Source organism: Pogoniulus pusillus, chromosome 39 (genome assembly GCF_015220805.1).
Source record: "Pogoniulus pusillus isolate bPogPus1 chromosome 39, bPogPus1.pri, whole genome shotgun sequence".
Taxonomy (NCBI): Eukaryota; Metazoa; Chordata; class Aves; order Piciformes; family Lybiidae; genus Pogoniulus; species Pogoniulus pusillus.
This window is the reverse complement of record NC_087302.1, coordinates 5,284,985-5,305,679: the sequence shown is the minus strand read 5'-3', so window position 1 is coordinate 5,305,679 and position 20,695 is coordinate 5,284,985. Positions and strand designations below refer to the sequence as shown.

Below are 20,695 nucleotides of genomic sequence, written 5' to 3'. Positions count from 1 at the left end.
AGCCCTGAGCTGCATGTAAATCACAGGGACAGATCCTGCCAAGCCTCACACTGGAGGGAACAGCAGTGCCTGATGATTTTTGGAGCTGGCTTGACCTCGGGGGTGGGTGAGAACCATCCCACCAGCATGGCTCATTGTGCAGGGCAGAGTTCAGGGCAAACCCTCACCACATCCTGCTGGGCACTCCGTGGGGACTGCTGAGAGCCACCACTGCTCTGTGGGCTGCTCCTTTTGGTTTGAAAACAAACATAAATGTGCTCCTAGGCTGCCATCCAAGAGCACTGCAGTGTCTGCATCTCCTCTCTGCACTGGGAAATTGTCACTGAATCATAGACTCACTTTGGGTGGAAGAGATCTCTAAGATTATCAAGCCCAACCATTGACCCAGCACTGCCAGGTCACCACTTAACCACAGCCCTCAGCACCACAGCATTTCTCTTCTCTCTTTGCTGAGGTGAAACCTTCCTGGGTTCCAGTTTGTGCCTGCTGCTCCTTATCCTGTCACTGGGCACCACTGACAAGAGCCCAGCCCCATCCTCTTGTCCCCCACCATTAGCTGTTGCTGAGCATTGCTCAGATCCCCTCTGGGGCTGCTCTTCTCCAGGCTCAGCAGCCCCAGGGCTCTCAGCCTCCCCTCACAGAGATGCTTCAGGCTGCTCAGCAGCTTCACAGCTCTTTGCTGGCCTCTCTCTAGTCGTTCTCTGTCTCTCTTTAACTGGGGAGCCCAGAACTGGACACATTACTCCAGCTGTGGCATCACTAGAGCAGAGCAGAGGGCAAGGAGAAGCTCCTTTGACCTTCTTGATTGGCCAGGGCTGGGTGCTAGGTTGGACTGGATGAGCTTGAAGGTCTCTTCCAACCTATTTGATTCTGTGATTCTGGCCACTATTTCTAAAGCTCTTTACAGCCATCACAGGCTAAATACAGGCTCTGTGTACTTGGTTCTGCCTCCTGAGCCCCTTGGTCCCAGCTCCAGAGCTGCTTTGCTCTTGTTGTACCTCAAGCTGATCTCTGTGCCCATCCCATGAAGTTCATTGAACCCAGAAGTTTTCCCTTGAACTTAAGGAGAAACTTCTTTGGTGTGAGTGAGGCTGCTGGAGCCCTGGAGCAGGTTGCCCAGAGAGGTTCATAGAATCAGGCAGGTTGGAAGAGACCTCCAAGCTCATCCAGCCCAACCTAGTACCCAGCCCTAGCCAATCAACCAGCCCATGGCAGTAAGTGCCCCACCCAGCTTCCTTTTAAACACCTCCAGGGGTGGCAACTCCACTGTCTCCCTGGGCAGCCCAGTCCAATGCCAATCACTCTGTGAAGAATTTCTTCCTCCTGGAGCAGGCTGCCCAGAGAGGTTGTGGAGTCTTCTCTGGAGAGTTTCCAACCCCACTTGGCCATTGTGCTCCTGGGCAAGCTGCTGTGGGTGCCTCTGCTTTAGCAGGGAGGGTTAGACTGGATGAACTCCAGAGGTCCCTTTCCAAGCTCCACCATTGTATGATTCTGTCTCAGCAAAAAGAATTGCCCAGAGTGTGTGTGTGTGGGGGAAATAATTCCCCATCCCTGTGCAGTTTTGTGCTGTAGGAAGAGCTGTGGAGCAGGGCTGAGGTAAGCAGCAGCATCGCAGCCCTTTCGGTGCCGCGTTTAGAGAGGAACTGGGTTCTCACTGTGTCAACAGCACTTGGTGTGACAGTGGCTGTTGTATGGTGAGACACTGCTCCTTTCACCCTGCACACCCCAGCTGCTGGCAGCCAGGCACTGTTGTGACAGACAGAGGCAGTGGGAGACACCAGGAGCCAGGGGAGGTTGCAGCCGCTCGCAGGCAGCGCTCCCGGGGCTGGAGGGCAGCACCTGGGGTGCTGCTGGGGCTGGAAGAGTTATTGGCACTGTTTGGTAAGAGAAATGTAGATCTGACAGAAGCTCAGCACGGTGAGGCTTGAGAGATCATCCAGTCCAACCTTCCCTGCCTAAGCAAGGGACCCACAGCAGCTTGCCTGGGATCACCAATGGCCAGGAGAGTTTGCAATCTCTGCAGAGAAGGAGACTCCACAACCTCTCTGGGCAGCCTGCTCCAGGCCTCCAGCACCCTTACAGAAGTTCCTCCTCATATTCAGGTAGAACTTCTTATGTTCAAGTTTGTGCCCATTGTCTCTTGTCCTGTCCCTGGGCACCACTGACAAGAGTCTGGCCCCATTCTCCTGCCCCCCACCCTTCAGCTCTTGCTGAGCATTGATCAGATCCCCCCCTGGGGCCACTCTTCTCCAGACTCAGCAGCCCCAGGACTCTCAGCCTTTCCTCCTCATAGAGATGCTCCAGGCCTTTAGTCATCCTCATAGCCTCTGTTGTACTCTCTCCAGTGGTTCCCTGTCTCTCTGAACTGGGGAGCCCAGAACTGGGCTCCAGGTGAGGTCTAGGGCAGAGTAAAAGGGCAGAAGAACTTCTCTATACCAAAGAGCAGAGAGACAGGGGCAGTGCTGGGGCATCACACTGAGACATCAGGATGGAAGAGACAAACTTCTTGTGCCTGCTGGAGGTGGCAAGGGATGGGTCAGGAAGCTTGCAGTGGAATTTCTTTGCTGAAGTCAAGCACTGAGCCATGGTTAAAGCTTGGTGGCACTTTGGAGCCTGTGGTGTTCTCAGTGCCGATAGCAGGTCAGGACCCTGCTGCATCTCAGTGTCGTGCAGGGACCTTGGTGTGTGTGTGAGAAGTGCTGCAGGGGGTTAGTGGCAGTGATCTGGGTTGGTGTTCCCACCTTGCTTCCTTCTGCTCTGGAGTCTTCTGCCTGGAAGGAACAATCAGCCCCTGAAGGGTGATGTCTGTGACAGACAAGTCCATGCAGGTGCTGAAAAGGCTCAGGGTGGCCAAGAAGGAGTAAGACCCAGACAAGCTCAATGAGCTGCCAACCTGTAAAGTTCCAATGATTGTTTTTTTTGTTGCCAGCTTCTGAAGCAGCTTCTCTTTGGCAAGTGTGAGACAGCAAACTCTAAATGCAAGAGGAGAGGACACAGCTTTTGCCTTAGGAGCATCGCTGGGCAGGGAGGTTGGGAGGTTTGTGGTGGGCTAGTACTGGCAGTGAGGACAGATGGGCTCAGCCTTTGGCTCTGCTGTGCCCATGCTTCATGGCATGGCTGTGCCAGGGGGATGGAATGACTTCATGGCTTGGTCCCCAGCATGTCCTGCTCTTGTCTGACCTCTGCACAAAGGCTTGAACAAATCCATGGGAGTTTGTGAAGCGCTGCCGCATTCCCTGACTCACACTGCTGAAGCAGGACCTGGAACTGCTCTCTCTGGTTTTGCTGAGCACTGAGCCCTCTGTTTGCTTCCTTGGCAGGTTTCTCGGGTGCCTGTGGAGTCCTGTGAGCAGTACACGACCTGTGGGGAGTGCCTGAGCTCGGGGGACCCCCACTGTGGCTGGTGCACCCTCCACCACATGTAAGTCCAGCCTTGTTTCCTTCGAGCTGCTGCTGGGGGATGCTCAGAGCAGCTTTCAAAGCCACCATGCACCTCCCCTGCAGAATAAATTTGGTTGAGGTCCCTTAAATCCATTTTTCCCCCCTTCCCTGGACGTTCCCTGCATTGCAGTGCAAATGCCACTGAGAATCCCTCAGCTCATAGGAAGAGGGAAAAGAAATTCAGTTTCCTGCTTTAGGAGCTGTGGTTCATGCACAGCACAGAGGTGGTGCCATGGCTGTGGTGGGAAAGAAGAATTTCAGCTGGTTGGGTAGAAAACCTCATGTTTTGCCCACTCCTGCTTGCCTAAGCCTCAAATCCCTCCCTGTTAGTGAGGAATTTAAAGGCACTGATGGGTTGAGTGGGATGTGGAACTGTTGGAATAGGTACAGAGGAGGCCACAAAGATGATTGCAGGGCTGGAGAGCCTCCTCTGTAAGGAGAGACTGTGACAGTTGAGGCTGTTCAGCCTGGAGAAGAGAAGGCTCTGGGGAGAACTTAGAGCAGCCTTCCAGTACCTAAAGGGGGCTACAGGAGAGCTGGGGAGGGACTTTGGGCAAGGACTGGGAGTGACAGGATGAGGGACAATGGCTTTGAGCTGGGAGAGGGGAGACTGAGACTGGAAATGAGGAAGAAATTCATTAGAGCAGGGAGACACTGGCACAGGTTGCCCAGAGAGGTTGGGGATGCTCCCTCCTTGGAGGTGTTGAGTGCCAGGTTGGATAAGGCCCTGAGCAACTAATGGGAGGTGTCCCTGCCCATGGCAGGAGGGTTGGAACTGGATGATCTTTAAAGTCCTTCCCAACCCATTCTGTGCTTTCAGAAGGGCAGCAGCACATGAAGGGGGCAGAGCACCAAGGCCTGTTAACTCTGCCAGGGGTATTTAGAGAGAGATTAAATCAGGAGCCTGTAGAGGGGCAGAAAATCAGGGGTATTTAGAGCACTATGCAATAGCAGAGCTCCCTCTCGAGTTCTGCAAGCAGAGGTCAGCGACTCTGTGCTCCAGAGCTGGCAGTGCAGGGCTGGGGGCTGGCAGCCCCCTCCCACGTGTCACAGCCACAAAGGGCTGAGGGTTGTGGGGCTGCTGGTTGGATGTTGCCTTTGCTTTTTTTGTTTCCTTCTTCAGGGGAGCTCCAGAAAACCTTCTCAGCATTCAGGAGGTGTCTGTGTCCTTCCTCTCTCTCCTCTGCCATAACAACGACCGCTTCCTAAGGCGGAAGGGGGACCACCAGGCAGAGGCAGATTGGGGGGAGGAGAGGAGAAGCCTTCAGGAGGCTGGAGAAGTGAAATAGCAAATCCCCCACCCCGGGCAGGATGCCAGCTTGCAGAGCAGCCCCAGTAAATGGATGGAAATGGGGGCCCCGGAGGCAGGGTTCAGGAACCCGAACAGAGGCTCTTGGCCACTTGCCTGAGGAGCAGGTGCTGGAGGGGAGCAGGGAGTGCAGGCTCCTCTGTAAATCCGGCCTGGATTTGGGATCTGTGGGCTTTGGGGTGCAAACTGGCTCCTCACAGCTTGTTTGGCTTGCAAGGGGTCATTGCCATGCCTGGGGAGATGGTGGAGAATGCTGGCAGGGAGCAGCTCTCTGCACGCTGCAGGAGCCACACAGCAGGGGCTGGGGCAGGGACAGAGCAGCCCCCAGCAGCAGCTCTGCAATATTTGACACAGACTCATGAGCTTCTCTGGGGCTTTTTAGCTTTTTCCCTATCAGAGGGGCCTGTGCAGCCCTGCAGCTGGCCCACCACATCTGCAGTTGTGCCCCCAGGTCCTTACTGTCACAGCAGCTCTGTCAGAAGGAAGTGATTTCCACCCCAGGTGGTTCCCATCCCTCCAGCTCTCCCCTTGGGGCAGCCATCCCACCCCCAGTGCCTGGGACAAAGTCCACTGCAGCCTTTTGGCTGTGAGGGCCCAGGAGGTGAGGTATCTTAGAATCAGTCAGGGTTGGAAGGGACCACAAGGATCATCTAATTCCAACCCCCCTGCCATGGGCAGGGACACCCAACCCTAGAGCAGGCTGTCTAGAGTAAAGGGGACACTCTCTGCTTGGCACCTGCCCTGAGCTGCAGGTCTGCAGTGCTTTCAGGAGCAGCTGTAGGGATACAGGAGCAATCCCAAGCACAAACACAGATTGGGCAGTGAGTGGCTGGAGAGCAACCCTGAGGAGAGGGACTTGGGGGTGCTGCTGGAGGAGAAGCTCAACAGGAGCCAGCAGTGTGCACTTGCAGCCCAGAAAGCCAAGCAGAGCCTGGGCTGCAGCAGCAGCAGTGTGGCCAGCAGGGCCAGGGAGGGCAGTATCCCTCTCTGCTCTGCTGAGACCCCACCTGGAGTCCTGCATCCATCTCTGGAGCCCCTGGGACAAGAGGGCTGTGGAGATGCTGGAGAGTGTCCAGAGCAGGGCCAGGAGGATGCTGAGAGGAGAGTTGGGGCTGTGCAGGCTGGAGCAGAGGAGGCTCCCAGGTGACCTTCTTGTGGCCTTCCAGGATCTGAAGGGGGCTCCAAAAAAGCTGGGGAGGGACTTTTGAGGCTGTGAGGGAGTGGCAGGAGTGGGGGAATGGAGCAAAGCTGGAGGTTGGGAGAGTGAGGCTGCACATGAGGAGGAAGTTGTTGAGCAGGAGAGTGGTGAGAGGCTGGAATGGGTTGCTCAGGGAGGTGGTTGAGGCCCCATGGCTGGAGGTGTTTGAGGCCAGGCTGGCTGAGGCTGTGTGCAGCCTGCTCTAGGGTAGGGTGTCCCTGGGCATGGCAGGGAGGTTGGAACTGTCTGCTCCTTGTGGTCCCTTCCAACCCTGACTGCTTCTATGATTCTCTCCCCTGGTGCCAATGACCTCTTTGTGCCTGGTGCTGCTGAGCCCTGCAGCAGGGAGAGGAAGGCTGCTGGAGGCTCTCTTGGTGTGGGTGGTTGCTGTTGCTCCTCAGGCTCCTGCAGCAGCTCCCGTGCAAGGATCACTGAGTGCTTTCCTAATGCTAATGAACTGAATCTTCATAAACCACCTGGGAAGCAGGTAAAGGTTGTTATCTTCATTTTGCAGAGAGAAACCCCTCAATGTCAAGAGGAGAGAAGTGTCATTTCCTCTGCTCTTTTGGCCGTGACATTTCAGCATTAACCTGTTCCCCACAGGAGTTTCTTCCCTGATGGCTGTTTCCCAACCCTCCCTTCCAGCCTCTGCACTTCCCAGGCCTGCTTGGGGCAGCCACCACCTTCTAGCTTTTGTCTTGAGCTGCAAATAGGGGAGTTTATCTTACTGTTCCCAAAGCCTCTGTCATATTTGTCTGGAGGCCCCAGGTGCTGGAGTGTTTGCATTTAATTTGTCATCTCTCTCCTCTGACTCTCCTGTGCCCCTCCTGCCAGATGGACCTGTGCTGGTGGAAGGGCAGCTGGTCAGGGTGAGATGCCCATGCTGTGGGTTCTGAGGGCTTGGTAGAAAAGAGCAAGGGGCAGGAGGAGATGTTTTTGGCCTTGAAACAACAAGAGAGTGGCTGCTGGCCACTGAGAAGCCTGACTATGGTGGCCATCTGCACTGGCTCTGCTGGCCTGGGGAAGCCTAGGTATGGTGACCACCAGCACTGGGTACAGTGACCACCAGCACTGGGTATGGTGGCCTGAGCAAGCATGGGTATGGTGGCTACCAGCACTGGGTATAGTGACCATCAGCACTGGCTCTGCTGGCCTGAGCAAGCATGGGTATGGTGACCACCAGCACTGGGTATGGTGGCCTGAGCAAGCATGGATATGGTGGCTACCAGCACTGAGTACAGTGACCACCAGCACTGGGTATGGTGGCCTGAGAAGTCTGAGTATAGTGGCCGTGAGCATTGGGTATGGTGGACACCAGCACTGGGTATGGTGGCCTGAGCAGGCATGGATATGGTGGCCAACAGTGCTGGGTAATGGTGGCCTGGGAAGTCTGAGTATAGTGGCTGTGAGCACTGGGTCTGCTGGCCTGAGCAAGCATGGGGCTGGTGGCCACCAGGACTGAGTCTGCTGACCTGAACAAGCATGGGGCTGGTGGCCACCAGGACTGAGTGTGCTGGCCTGAGCAAGTTGGGGCTGCTGGCCACCAGGACTGAGTGTGCTGGCCTGAGCAAGTTGGGGCTGCTGGCCACCAGGACTGAGTGTGCTGGCCTGAGCAAGTTGGGGCTGGTGGCCACCAGGACTGAGTGTGCTGGCCTGAGCAAGCTTGGGGCTGGTGGCCACCAGGACTGAGTGTGCTGGCCTGAGCAAGTTGGGGCTGGTGGCCACCAGGACTGAGTCTGCTGGCCTGAGCAAGCATGGGGCTGGTGGCCACCAGGACTGAGTGTGCTGGCCTGAGCATGCCTGGGGCTGAAGGCCACCAGGACTGAGTGTGCTGGCCTGAGCAAGTTGGGGCTGGGGGCCACCAGGACTGAGTGTGCTGGCCTGAGCAAGCATGGGGCTGGTGGCCACCAGGACTGAGTGTGCTGGCCTGAGCAAGCTGGGTCTGGTGGCCACCAGCACTGGGTCTGCTGGGGGTTGAAATCCAAGTGTTTCTCCCCACTGCTTGCTGTGAGGTTTTGCTGCTCAGATTCAGGGTCTGTGTCCTGGATGTGCCAAGACCCCCCCCAGACAGCTCAGGGAATCTCTGAGAGCTCTGCCAGCCCCAAGGGAGCCTCTCCTTGTGCCCCTGGCAGCCACAGCTGTGGTTGCCAAGACTTACTGAGTGCGTGGGCATGCAGGGATGAGCTGAAGGGGGCCAGAGAAAGCCCAGGGTTGAGTTAGATGTGTGAACAGGTATGGACATGAGGTAGGTGGACCTCATTCCAGCTGGCATCAAGCAGTGTCCTGCCTTCCACACCACCAGCCAGGAATAGGAAAGGGGAAGCAAAAGGATCTGAGAGGTGCTGGGACAAATTTTCACTGCCCAGTCTCACATGAAGCTTTTCTTGTCTGCTTGCTGTGTTCTGTCATCTCCTGGAGGTCTGAGCCAGGGCTTCAGGCTCTGCTGCACCGTGAGGAGCTCCCATACACATGTGCACACCTAGAACTTAAAGGTGGTGATGGTGATGAGTGAGCTGCCTGTGAGGGTTAAATTGGTGAGCTCTGGGAGCTGGCATCTCACAGGGGCAGCTCTCAGCACGAAGCTGAAGCTGAACACAGGCACTGGAGCAGACCTGTAGCCCCTACCCTAAGAGAAGAGTTTGGTGAGCTGATGGCCATGGGCAGCAAGTGCCTTGCACTGGGCACTGAGGAATCCTGGATGCAGGACACTTGGGAAGGTGCTGAAGTACAGTAGGTAGGCAAAAGTGCTGCACCTTCAGAGGACCTCTTAAGCTCACCCTAGGACCATGGAGCAGCAGGATGATGGCTGAACAACATCATCCCTGCTCAGCACCAAAGCTGTGTTCTCCTGCTTGGGGGTTTGTTGACCCTACAAGTTCATCCTCTCGATGTGAGAGCAGGGTCCTTTGCTGCTCCTTTTCTCCAAGGAGCACTCCTGGGGAGCAAGCAAATGCCTCAAGGAGATGGTTAAAGAGTCTCTTGAGCCCAGTGGGATTTGAAACCTGCAAGACATCCAGATGCTGCTCTCTGCAAGTGTGTTATTGTCTCCAGACCTATTTATCTCTGTTAGGGCTGTTGCCATAAATAGTATGATAAAAAAGAGCCATTCCAGCGAGTCAATGAGATAAAGGCTGCAGTCAAGAGCTCACTTTAAAGCTATCTTACAGCTTCACTTAAACCTCAATAATTCTTCCTTCAGCAGCACTCATATTTAGCTCCATTATACTGCTGAGGGGGGAAAAAAAAACCCCAAGCAGGTACTAAAAGGGAGAGGATGAGGAGGGCAGCAGCAGTGCTCCAAATCACACTTTGGGAAGGGAGAGTGCAAATCCCACTTTAATTAATTAAACTTAATTAACCAGAAGCAAATGGGCCTCAGGAGGAAGGGTGATGCTCTGCTGCTGCAGAGTGGGAAGCTCCTGGTTTGGCCAGGCTCTTGTCACCTGCTCAGAGCTAGGTGTGCGTGGCAGAAGTCAACCTTGGTGTGGGTTGGAGGTGTTTCTGTAGGTCTGCCTCCTCCCTGCTGGTCAAGGCAAGGTTGGGTGAGGCTTTGAGCAACCTGGGCTAGTGGAAGGCTGAAAGAGTTAGGGCTGCTCAACTTGGAGAAGAGAAGGCTCTAGGGAGACCTTAGAGCTTGGTTTCAGTGTCTGAAGGGGACCTACAGAAAGGCTGAGAGGGGCTGTTTAGAAGGGCTTGGAGTGATAGGATCACAGGATGTTAGGGGTTGGAAGGGACCCAAGGAGATCATCAAGTCCAACCTCCCTGCCAGAGCAGGACAATGCTATCTAACACAGATCACAGAGGAACACATCCAGACAGGCCTGGAAAGGCTTCCAGAGAAGGATGAGAGGCAATGGTTTGAAACTGGAGCAGGGGAGGGTTAGGTTGGACAGGTTCTCCCAGGCAACCAGCAATAGAACAAGGGGACACAGTCTCAAGTTGTGCCAGGGCAGGTCTAGGCTGGATGTTAGGAGGAAGTTGTTGTCAGAGAGAGTGATTGGCATTGGAATGGGCTGCCCAGGGAGGTGGTGGAGTGGCTGTGGCTGGAGGTGTTGAAGCCAATCCTGGCTGGGGCACTTGGTTCCAGGGCTGGGTGCTAGGTTGGGCTGGCTGAGCTTGGAGGTCTCTTCCAACCTGTTTGATTCTATGATTCTGTGACAGCAGGAGGCAGTTCTGCACAATGAGTGTGCTGAAATGCTGCAGGAGGTGGCTCAGGGATGTGGTTGAGGCCACAACCCTGGAGCCATTCAAGATCAACCTTGAGGTTTCCCTAAGCAGCCTGATCTGGTTGGAAGCATCCCTGGGGTTGCACGAGATGCCCTTTGAGGGTCCTTTACAACAGGATGCAATCTGTGCATGCATGTCCCTGCTCCTGGCAGGGAGGTTGGAGCTAAGTGATCTTTGCAGCCCCTCCCAAGCCAAAGCATTTGTGACTCCATGCTGTGTGTGTGACCACCCCGAGCTGCTCCGCAGGGACCTGGGCAAACAAGCAGTTGGGCAGCAGCACCTTGTTAATTCTAGGCTCAAGGAGCTGTCAGAAAGGAACTTGCTGGTGGCATGTAGGGCTGGTGACAGCAGCTCCAGCCTCTGACCTTTGTGTCACCGTTTGAATTCAGGGCCAGTGAGTGAAGAGTGATAAAGTTTGCTGATAGCTTATTAAAGCCATTAACAGCAAAAGGCCAAGATGTCATCTGTGCCCCAGGGGAAGGGGGGGGTGGAAGAAAGGGATTTTTCCCCAAATGACATGAAACAGAAAATCCCTGTGGAATGCCAGGGCTGTGATCTCCAGTAGCTGCTTGGAAACACTTCCTTGCTTTCCTGCTTGGGTCCTCCTCTACCTGCTGGGAGCAGCTTGATTTGACTCCACTCCAGTGACATCTGCAGTAGATGAACAGGGCTAATGAGCCAGAATGAGCCATGGTGTGGTAGGAACAGTCATAGAATCCTAGAGTCAGTCAGGGTTGGAAGGAATCACAAGGATCAGCCAGTTCCAGCCCCCCTGCCATGCCCAGGGACACCTCACACTAGATCAGGCTGGCCACAGCCTCATCCAGCCTGGCCTTAAACACCTCCAGGGATGAGGCTTCCACCACCTCCCTGGGCAACCCATTCCAGCCTCTCACCACCCTCATAGTGAAGAGCTTCTTTGTAATATCCAGTCTGAATCTCCCCATTCCCAGCTTTGTTCCATTTCCCCCCAGTCCTATCACTCCCTGACAGCCTCAGAAGTCCCTCCCCAGCTTTCTTGTAGCCCCCTTAAGGTACTGCAAGGCCACAATAAGGTCACCTGGGAGCTTTCTCCTCTCCAGCCTGCACAGCCCCAACTCCCTCAGTCTCTCCTCACAGCAGAGCTGCTCCAGCCTTCTGCTCATCCTTGTGGCCCTTCTCTGGACACCTTCCAGCACCTCCACATCCCTCTTGTCCCAGGGGCTCCAGAGCTGGATGCAGTACTCCAGGTGTGGTCTCAGCAGTGGGGAGCAGAGGGGCAGGATCACTTCCCTCACCCTGCTGCCCACACTGCTCTGGCTGCAGCCCAGGCTCTGGTTGCTCTCTGGGCTGCCAGAGCACACTGACAGCTCAGACTGAGCTTCTTCTCCACCAGAGGATGTATTCCTGGTGGTGAGAATGGGGACCCCTAGGTGTGACAGCCAGCCAAAGTGCAGCCAGGGAGGAAAGTTCCATTCCTGGCCCTGGCATGCTCCTCAGGAGGAGAGGGTTGATGAATTGTGTGGCTTTGTGTTAGTCAGAATGGGGACATCATGGGGACATCATCTTGTTACTGCCTGTTCGTGCTTTGAGGGTCAGTTTCTGTGCAGGTGGTGGACTTGTGGCTTGCAGAGCCTGGGCTGAGCAGTGGCAGAGTGCCTGGCACAGCACCCACTGTCCCCACTGCCAGGCTGTGTGGCAGCTCCAGGTTGTGTCTCAGTGCAGGCAGGACTGGGAATGGCTCCTGAGATAATCCTGGCTTGTTTGAATGTTTCAGTGCCCTTTGGTCCTAACTTCTTTTTTCTCTTATGAGGAGCAGCTGAGGGAGCTGAGGTTGTTTAGTCTGGAGAAGAGGAGGCTGAAGGGAGATCTTCTGGCTCCCTACAACTCCCTGGAAGGGGGTTGCAGTGAGGTGGGGGTTGGGCTCTCTTCCCTAGTATCAGGTTCATAGAACAGGAGGAAATGCCGATGAGGAGAGGCTGAGGGAGCTGGGGGGGGTGCAGCCTGCAGAAGAGGAGGCTCAGGGCAGAGCTCATTGCTGTCTGCAGCTGCCTGCAGGGAGGCTGTAGCCAGGTGGGGTTGGGCTCTGCTGCCAGGCAGCCAGGGACAGAACAAGGGGACACAGTCTGAAGCTGTGCCAGGGCAGGGCTAGGCTGGATGTTAGGAGGAAGTTGTTGCCAGAGAGAGTGATTGGCATTGGAATGGGCTGCCCAGGGAGGTGGTGGAGTGGCTGTGGCTGGAGGTGTTGAAGCCAAGCCTGGCTGGGGCACTTAGTGCCATGGTCTGGTTGGTTGGGCAGGGCTGGGTGCTAGGTTGGGCTGGCTGAGCTTGGAGCTCTCTTCCACCCTGCTTGATTCTATGATTCTATGATATGATTCTATGCAATTGTACCAGAGGAGGGTTAGGTTGGAGATTAGGATAAGTTTCTTCCCTGCAAGAGTGCTCAGGCATTGGCACAGGCTGCCCAGGGAGGTGGTGGAGTCCCCATCCCTGGAGATGTGCAAGCAACCTGTGGCCATGGCCTTTGGGAACAACATGGTTTTGTGGCCATGGTGGTGTTGGGTTGATGGTTGGACCCCATGATCTTAGATGCTCTTTTCCACCACGGTGATCATTTCCAGCCCAAACAAGTCTGGGATTCTGTAACAGCAGCTGTGCCCTGGTGCAGAGCATCACCCCCGGGCCCTGCTGCTAACTCTGCCCTTCTCTTCAGCTGGCTCCCGGTCAGCTGCAGCGCCTCATGCCCTTGGGCACCTTCCCCTGGCTGCTCGCCAGGCTCTGACGTGTGGTTGTGTGTGCCAGGTGCTCCCCGAGGGACAGCTGTGAGCGAGCAGAGGAGCCTCACCGCTTCGCAGGCAGCATCAGCCAGTGCATGAGCATCACCGTGCAGCCCAGCAGCATCTCCGTCTCCCAGCACAGCCTCCCGGTAAGTGCTGCCGGCCGGCGAGGAGGGGGTGGACCTGCAGCTGGGAGGCACTGCCAGCACTTCCCAGGTCCCCCGTGGGCAGTCCATGCTCCAGCCTTTCTCCCTGCCCACCAGCACAACTGTTTTCTCATGAAGTCAGGCTCGCAGAGGGAGCGGGGAGGAGAGGGTCATCCGAGCTGGGGAGGAAGGGGGTGGGGATGGCAGAAACACATTCCCCTTCCCCTTGGGCCTCAGCTCACATTTCTCTTGGTCTGGTTTCATTAGTTGTTGAAAGGAAAGGCTTTGTTTCCCAAAAACCCTCATCTGTGAGCTGTGCTCAGGCCTGGCTCTCTGAAGCATCCCAGCTGTTGCTCTCTGAGCCCTGCAGCACCCCGCAGCAGCTGCCCCTGCTGCAGCCTCTTCCCGCTCCCCACCAGGGCCACCTGCCTCCAGCCCACCCCTGGCACTCAGGCTCACAACGGTGTGGGGCTGTCAGGAGGCCACTCAGCCCTTCAGACACCAGTCTGCCGTGGCAACAGTCCCCATTCATGATGGGGTTAAGGGGGACTCGTGGCTAAACATGCCCAAGGCTGGGCTACCTCTGAGCCCTGGACCAGGCTGCCCAGGGTGGTGCTGGAGTTCTGTAGATGTGGTGCTGGGGACCATGGTTCAGTGGTGACCTGGCAGTGCTGGGCTAAGGGTTGGGCTTGGTGACCTTAAAATGGGCTTGATGGAGCTCCCTTCTCTGGAGGGGTTTAAACACTCTGTAGATGTGGTGCTGAGGGCCATGGTTCAGTGGTGACCTGGCAGTGCTGGGCAAAGGATTGGACTTGGTGACCTTAAAATGGGCTTGATGGAGCTCCCTTCTCTGGAGGGGTTTAAACACTCTGTAGATGTGGTGCTGAGGACCATGGTTCAGTGGTGACCTGGCAGTGCTGGGCTAAGGGTTGGGCTTGGTGACCTTAAAGGTCTCTTCCAAGCAAAACAATTCTGTGATTCTCTGCAGGAGGTGCTCACAGAGCTAAGGGCTCATTGGAGCTGCTCTGTGTGCAGGGGGTTGCTGGAGCAGTCACTGCTGCTGTCATCCAGGAGAGACAAGATGCTGCTACTGCTCTCACCAGCTCCTGAGAAGGCACTGAGGGTGGTCATGTTTCTGCAGGGCAGCCAGGGGGGGACAAAAGAACTGCAGTATCCAAAGGCTGAGCCAAGGTGGTTTTGTGTCAGTAGAGAACCTGCATCCTTGATTCTCTTAATCCTCCTCTGCTTCCCACAAAAAGGCTATCTATGGGTGGATGGATAGCTGAAGGGGGTCAGGATGGGATGGGAGAAGAGCAGGTACTGGGAACAGGAAGGGAATGCTGGCAGCACTGCCTGCCAACAGGTTTCTGACTGTGTTTTGTCTCTCCTTTTCTCCCTGGCCACAGCTCAGCCTGCTGGTGAGTTATGCTCCAGACCTGGCAGCAGGGGTCACCTGCCTCTTTGGGAACCTGACAGAGGTGGAAGGGCAGGTTTCAGGCAGCAGGGTTGTTTGTGTTTCACCAGCAGCCAAAGATGTTCCTGCCATACCTCTGGATCAGGGTAAGTGACTTACTTCTGGACAGCAATACAACATTTATGCCACCAGAAAGTGTTGGTGTAGGTTTAGAAGCAGCTGGTAGCTGGAGCAGAGCCTTTGGGGGTGCTGCTGGAGAAATTCATGCTCCTGAATTAAACCCAGGCAGCTAAATATGCTTCATCCTGAAGAGATGCATCCCACACAAGGGGAAGACAGGCTGGGAGCAGGGGGGCAGGCAGCACCACATGCTTGTCCCATCCTTCCCCCCTCCTTGTGCTGCCAGACAACTCCCCAAGAGAGGACAGGAGCTGTCTGTCCCTAGCAGGGTGGCTCATGAGCCTGTCTGTCCCCCCCCCAGTGTGGTTCATGAGCCCTAAGGCAGGAACTTGGAGCCTGGCCATGCCAGGTGGGTCTGAAAAGCAGGAGCCCTTCTCTCAGCCTGGCTCAGCACCCACGAGGAGGTGGATGCAGTTTCTATTTTCTGCTCCTGATCTTTGGGTTGTCTCTTCATTAACATCTCCACTGTCATGTTTTCTCTTCCTATAACCAAACTGGGGCTTGCTTTAAAACTCATTTTCTCCTTGGCATCCTTCCAGGTGTCAACTCTGCATCCCTGCTGATATCTTTGTATTTCTAAGGCATTTTGTGGAGCCTGAGACTTGGTGATCACTGGGAGCCAGGAGCCACCGTGGTAGCAGGGCTCTTGTAGGCTTCCTCCCCAACAGCAGCTCCAGAGGAACAATCTGCTCTCAATTAACCCAGTGCTGAGGTTTCTAAAGTGCTTCACTAATTCTCTCTTTCCAGCACTCTCTTCTAATCTGGTCTTGGGCTGCTTCTCAGAGCAGACTCAATTAGTGGTTTTGTACTGGAGACAGAATCCTCTGGGGAACAGGAGGAGATTCCAAGATCATTTCAGCTGCTACCCAGGGCATTGTTTAGACCCTGGGTCTCCAATGCCTTTAGCCATTAAACCTGATTTGGTTTGGAGGCAATGCTGAAGACACCCTAGGGTGCTGGAGGGCAGGATCCACCCATGAGGGTGCTCAGCTCCCAGCCTGGAGAACCTCTGCAGACTCACCGGGGCATGGGTCCCAATGACTGGGGGAGGGAGGAGATGAAAGCAACCTGACTTCTCTCTTCTACCTCTGAAGCAGCTGGCTCAGCACCTTGGCAGGTGGGGACTGAGTGCCTCCAGGTCTGCTGTGGCTTCCTTGGCTCCTGGTGCTGGGACTGACAGGCTCTGGTTTGCATCCCCAGACTGGTTCGGAGTGGTGCTGCAGCTGAAGTCGCGGGAGACAGGGAGGACGTTCGTCAGCACCGAGTTCAAGTTCTACAACTGCAGTGCCCACCAGCTGTGAGTCTTAGTTTCCTGTCCCCAGGCAGAGCCAAGCACCAACTGGGAAGAGAAAAGGGGGTGCTGGGCTCCAGGACCAGCTGTGGGATGCTTGGGTCAGCCAGCAAACAGGTGTGGTGGAAGGGGAACCTACCAGTCCCTGCCTGCTCTGAACTTCTCTGCCTCTTGAGTAGCTTTTTCCTGCCTTCTGAGATAAGTGAGCCTGGAAAATCCTTAACCTGCTGGTGCCCCCAAGCTGCCTGATCCCGCAACTGTGAACTGGCAGGAATCTTACCAGGCAGCTGCTGGAGGCAGAGCAGAAGGTCCAGGGAGGTGGGGAAGGCAGAGCCCTTGGATGCTGCACCGCCCGGGAGAGCAGGGTGCTGGCTGCCGCTAGGATGCTTCCTGGTGGGCTAGAGGAGATGGTGGCAGGGCTGCTCTGAGGCTGCACGATGGAGGAGATGGTGGCAGGATCTGACCTGGCCATCTCCAGCTGTGGGCACAGAGGTTGTATTTTAGCTGGAGTGAGCAGCAGTGCTGGCAGCAGAGGTTGGGGCAGAGCAGCCCTGAAAGCCCACTAGAGCAGCCCAGGTGTGTGGCAGGGGCCGCTCCATGGAGGGCTGTGGGGCTTGGTGCTGCTGAACATCATGGAAAGGTACCCAGCATGGGCACATCTGCTGCTGGAAGGCAGCCTGCAGCTGGCTGGCCTCAAAAACACATTTACAGACCTGAAGCATTTAGAGGATTCTCTCTGGAAACAAAGCAAACTGCCAAGCCCCAGAATGAAATGTGGGCAGGACCTGCCAGAAGTTGGATGGTGAGCAGGAGACCTGACCCGTGGGGCTGGGCAGCATCTCCTGTGGCAGAGGTCAGCTGCCAGCTTTGCTCCAGGAGTGTGGTTTGCTGCTGGAGCTGGCTGGTGGGAGTCATCAGTGCCAGCTCAGTGTCACTCCCAGTCGTTCTGCCCTGGATGTGAAGGCTCAGGCCATGACACCTTCTCTGTGGCACTTGGAGGAGAGTTTTGTGTGCTGGTGGCCTGGGCTGGCTGCAGCTTTTTCAGGCATGATTTCAGCTCTCTTCAGTTTTGTGTTGGACCAGAGCACGGAGCAGAGGTGCCAGGGTGAAAGGAGCCCTGGAAGTCCTTTGGTGCCCCCATGCTGCCTCTCATGGTGGCCTGTGTCCCTTATCCCAATGATCCCTGCCTCCTGGTGTGCTGCTTCTCTGCCTGTACATCCAGACAGCCCTAGAGCCCCTGTCCCTCAGTCAGGCTGCACAGCCTCTCTCTCTCTGGCCATGGGCACTTGTGGCCCCTTCACTGCTCCTCTGCCTTCTCCTGCGGTTGAATTTCCAGGATGGATGGCAGCACAGGGACTCTGTTTTCTCTTTGGAGATGAAGGCCTCTGAGCCTGGCCTTCTGGCTAGGCCTGTCTATGGCTGTATAAACCTCCTAAAGTGATCCCCTCCAGCAGAACTGCTCCTTCTCCTCCCCCAGGTGCCTGTCCTGTGTGAACAGTGCTTTCCGCTGCCACTGGTGCAAGTACCGGAACCTCTGCACCCATGACCCCACCACCTGCTCCTTCCAGGAAGGAAGAATCAACATCTCTGAGGTACCACACCAGGCTTTCAACTCTTTCTTCTTTGCTTCTCTCTGGTAACTGATGTTGTGTGGAGTTGTTTGACTTGCCAGGTGCTGGGAGGTCATTACCAGGAGGGGCAGTGCCGCTCTGGGGTGGGTTAGAAGGGCTGTGGTTAGTAGGTCAAGAGAGGTTCTCCTGCCCCCTCTACTCTGCCCTTGTGAGGCCACATCTGGAGTACTGTGTCCAGTTCTGGGCTCTCCAGGTCACAGGGGACATAGAATTGCTTGAGAGAGTCCAGTGCAGAGCCACAAAAGTGATGAAGGGAATGGAGCATCTCTGTTAGGAGGAGAGCCTGAGGGAGCTGGGGCTGGGGGCTTGGAGGAGACTGAGAGGTGACCTCAGCAATGGTTATAAAGATGTGCAGGGTGAGAGCAAGGAAGCTGGAGCCAGGCTCTGCTGGGGGATGCCTGATGACAGGACAAGGGCAATGGTGGAAGCTGAGGCACAGCAGGTTTTGTTTAAACATGAGGAGGATTTTTTTCCCTGTGAGGGTGACAGAGCCTGGCACAGGCTGCCCAGGGGGATTGTGGAGTCTCCCTCTCTGGAGATAATCAAACCCCTCCTGGATGTGTTCCTCTGTGATGTGCTACAGAAGATCCTGCTCTGTCAGGGCAGCTGGACTGGCTGAGCTTTGGAGGTCCCTTCCAGCCCCTGACACTCTGTGATTCTGTCTTGATTGGCCCCAGAGGCACAGATGGACCTTGGAAGGAGCACAGGCAGAGTCAGCCTCACTGAAGTGCTGTGTCTTGGCTTGAGCACCAAAGCTGGTGCCACCTCTGCTCTGTGGCTGTGCTCAGGTTCAGAGATAGCTGTGACTGCTGGGGAACTTTCCTTCAGGAGGCTGAAGGACTCCTCCAAGTGCAGCACACTTCAGCAGCTCTGCTTTCCATACAAGGCATGGTGGGATCTTGCCAGATGGCAAGCAACAAGTCAGATGCTGAACTCTTGGTGGGACTCACTGGGTGGGTTGTGTTGGCAGGTCTGAAGTCCATGGCAGGAACCTGCTTGGAAACTGACTAAGAAGGGAACTAATGGATTTGAACAGCCCTAGACTTTGGAAAAGAGCTGTAATCCAGCTTCCAGTGCTGTGGACCAGGAGCCATCTCTCTTAGCAGTTAATAAAAGGTGTGGGGCTCAAGTCCAAAGATGCTTTTAGCAGTTGGAAGGAGGCATGGCCCATTAATGCCTCTGCCAGGTCTTCTGAGCAGATGCTGCCTCCTGCAAGACAAGACATGAGGCTCACAGCAGCCTCAAAGAGCTGCAAAGGGATGCCCAAGGAGAAGCATCCACCCTGGGGACAACCCAGAAGCTTTCAAAGTGAAGAAGCTTCCTTTTAACATCAGAAGAGGAAGCAAAACCCTTTGCTTTCCCTTCTCTCCAGTGATGTGGGGGATTTCTCCTCCACACTCAAAGCATTGTTGTCTTCCCAGGCTTCACAGTCGTAGTTCTCAGGTTTGCAGGTCTTCAACCCCATGATCTCAGACATGTTTGACAAGTCTCTGGCAAAGTAGGACAATCCCATTATCTCCTTCTCCCTCCTGGGGGCTCACAGGACTTGCCTGCCTGAGATCACATGGAGGGAGCAAGTGGAGGAGTTGGTTTCCCTGCCAGTCCCTGCTGGGATCACAGCACTGCTCTGTCTCCAAAGAGCTTCTTCTGTCATCTTCGTCTTGTAGAGGCTGTTTCTTGCCAGGAGATGTAAAGTGGTATCAGCCTGCAATAGAAGTGTGGCCAGCAGGGCAAGAGAGGCAGTTCTGCTGCTTTGCTCTGGTGAGACCTCACCTGCAGTGCTGTGTCCAGCTCTGGAGCCCCCAACATGAGGCATGGACCTGTTGGAATGAGTGCAGAGGAGAGCCACAAAGATTATCAAAGGGATGAAAGAATCAGGCCTGCTCAGACTGGAGAGGAGAAGGCTTCAGGGAGACCTTAGAGCAGCCTGCCTGGAGGGTGCCTGCCAAAAGAAATGGGGAGGGACTGTTTGGAAGGGCTTGCAGTGGCAGGATGAGGGGCAGTGGTTTCAAACTGGAGCAGGGTAGAGAGGATAGACATCAGCAGGATGTGCTTCACAATGAGTGTGGTGAAACACAGGAACAGGTGGTTGAGGCCTCATCCTTGGAGACATTCATCATCAGACTTGATGTGGCCCTGGGCAGCCTGATCTAGTTGGAGGTGTCACAGAATCACAGCAGCATCCAGGCTGGCAAAGCCCTTCAGGAGCACCAAGGCCAACCTAGAATCCTACTCCACAGCATTCACCTTAAACCATAGCCCCAAGCACCACATCCAAACCACCCTGAAACACAGCCAGGCTGGGGGACTCCACCACCTCCCTGGGCAGCTCACTCCAGTGCCTGACCACTCTCTCCAGGAAAAACTTCCTCCTAATGTCCAATCTAACCTTCCCCAGCCTCAGCTTGAGGCCATTCCCCCCTCGGTCTGTCTCCAGTTCCCTGTGAGCAGAGCCCAGCAGCAGCCTCTCCACACTGTCCCTTCAGGTAGCTGTAGACAGCAATGAGGCCTCCCCTCAGCCTCCTCTTCCTTAAACTAAACAGCTGACTGCATAGAGGAGTTGAACAAGATGAGTTTTGAGAGTCTCTTCCAGCCTGGTGCAATCTCTGAACCTTCACTATGGACCTTTCACTTGGGCTAGCACATGGCCTGGATGCTCAGCAGCATCTCTGCCTTGCTAGCAGAGCATCAGCTGGGTGTGGAGCTGGAGCAATGCTACCCATGGCAGAACCTCCAGCAGGGAAGGAGCAGCACTGGTGTCTGCTGCCCTACTTTCAGCCCTCTGTGCCTCTTCTCACAGCAGATTTGCACTCATGTTCATGTGGGTTGGAACTGTTCTGGTGCCTTTATATTTAATTTAAGAGGAAGTATCTTGAATATTCCCTTTTAGTCCTGGCCCATCAGAACTTGTGTCCCAGTGGGATTCGGTGTGTAACAAGCTCCCTTTGATGCTCCTCAGAGTCATCTTGTCTTGAGAAGGGAAAAGAGCTCAAAGCTTCAGCCCCTTGACAAGGTGATGGGGGACAGCAAACCCCAAGGTTTGAAGCTGAGGCAGAGCAGGGTTAGACTGGAGCTTAGGAAGGAGTTCTCCAGTACAAGGTT

General features: G+C 55.3%; 1 protein-coding gene across 6 annotated transcripts in view; it reads left to right on the top strand.

Annotated features, from left to right (window-relative positions):
* The window catches only part of PLXNA2 (plexin A2), a 238,189-nt gene that overhangs the window by 147,550 nt on the left and 69,944 nt on the right, over window positions 1-20,695 (top strand). For 4 of the 6 annotated variants that reach the window (XM_064173717.1, XM_064173716.1, XM_064173718.1 and 1 more), the window contains exons 5-9: window positions 3,321-3,421; window positions 12,957-13,080; window positions 14,484-14,637; window positions 15,872-15,968; window positions 17,440-17,554. In XM_064173717.1, coding sequence (XP_064029787.1) covers window positions 3,321-3,421; window positions 12,957-13,080; window positions 14,484-14,637; window positions 15,872-15,968; window positions 17,440-17,554 — 591 coding nt within the window. Of the gene's footprint in view, window positions 1-3,320; window positions 3,422-12,956; window positions 13,081-14,483; window positions 14,638-15,210; window positions 15,465-15,871; window positions 15,969-17,439; window positions 17,555-18,563; window positions 18,703-20,695 lie in introns of those variants that run through there. The other 2 variants (XM_064173720.1, XM_064173721.1) reach the window with 2 other exon arrangements.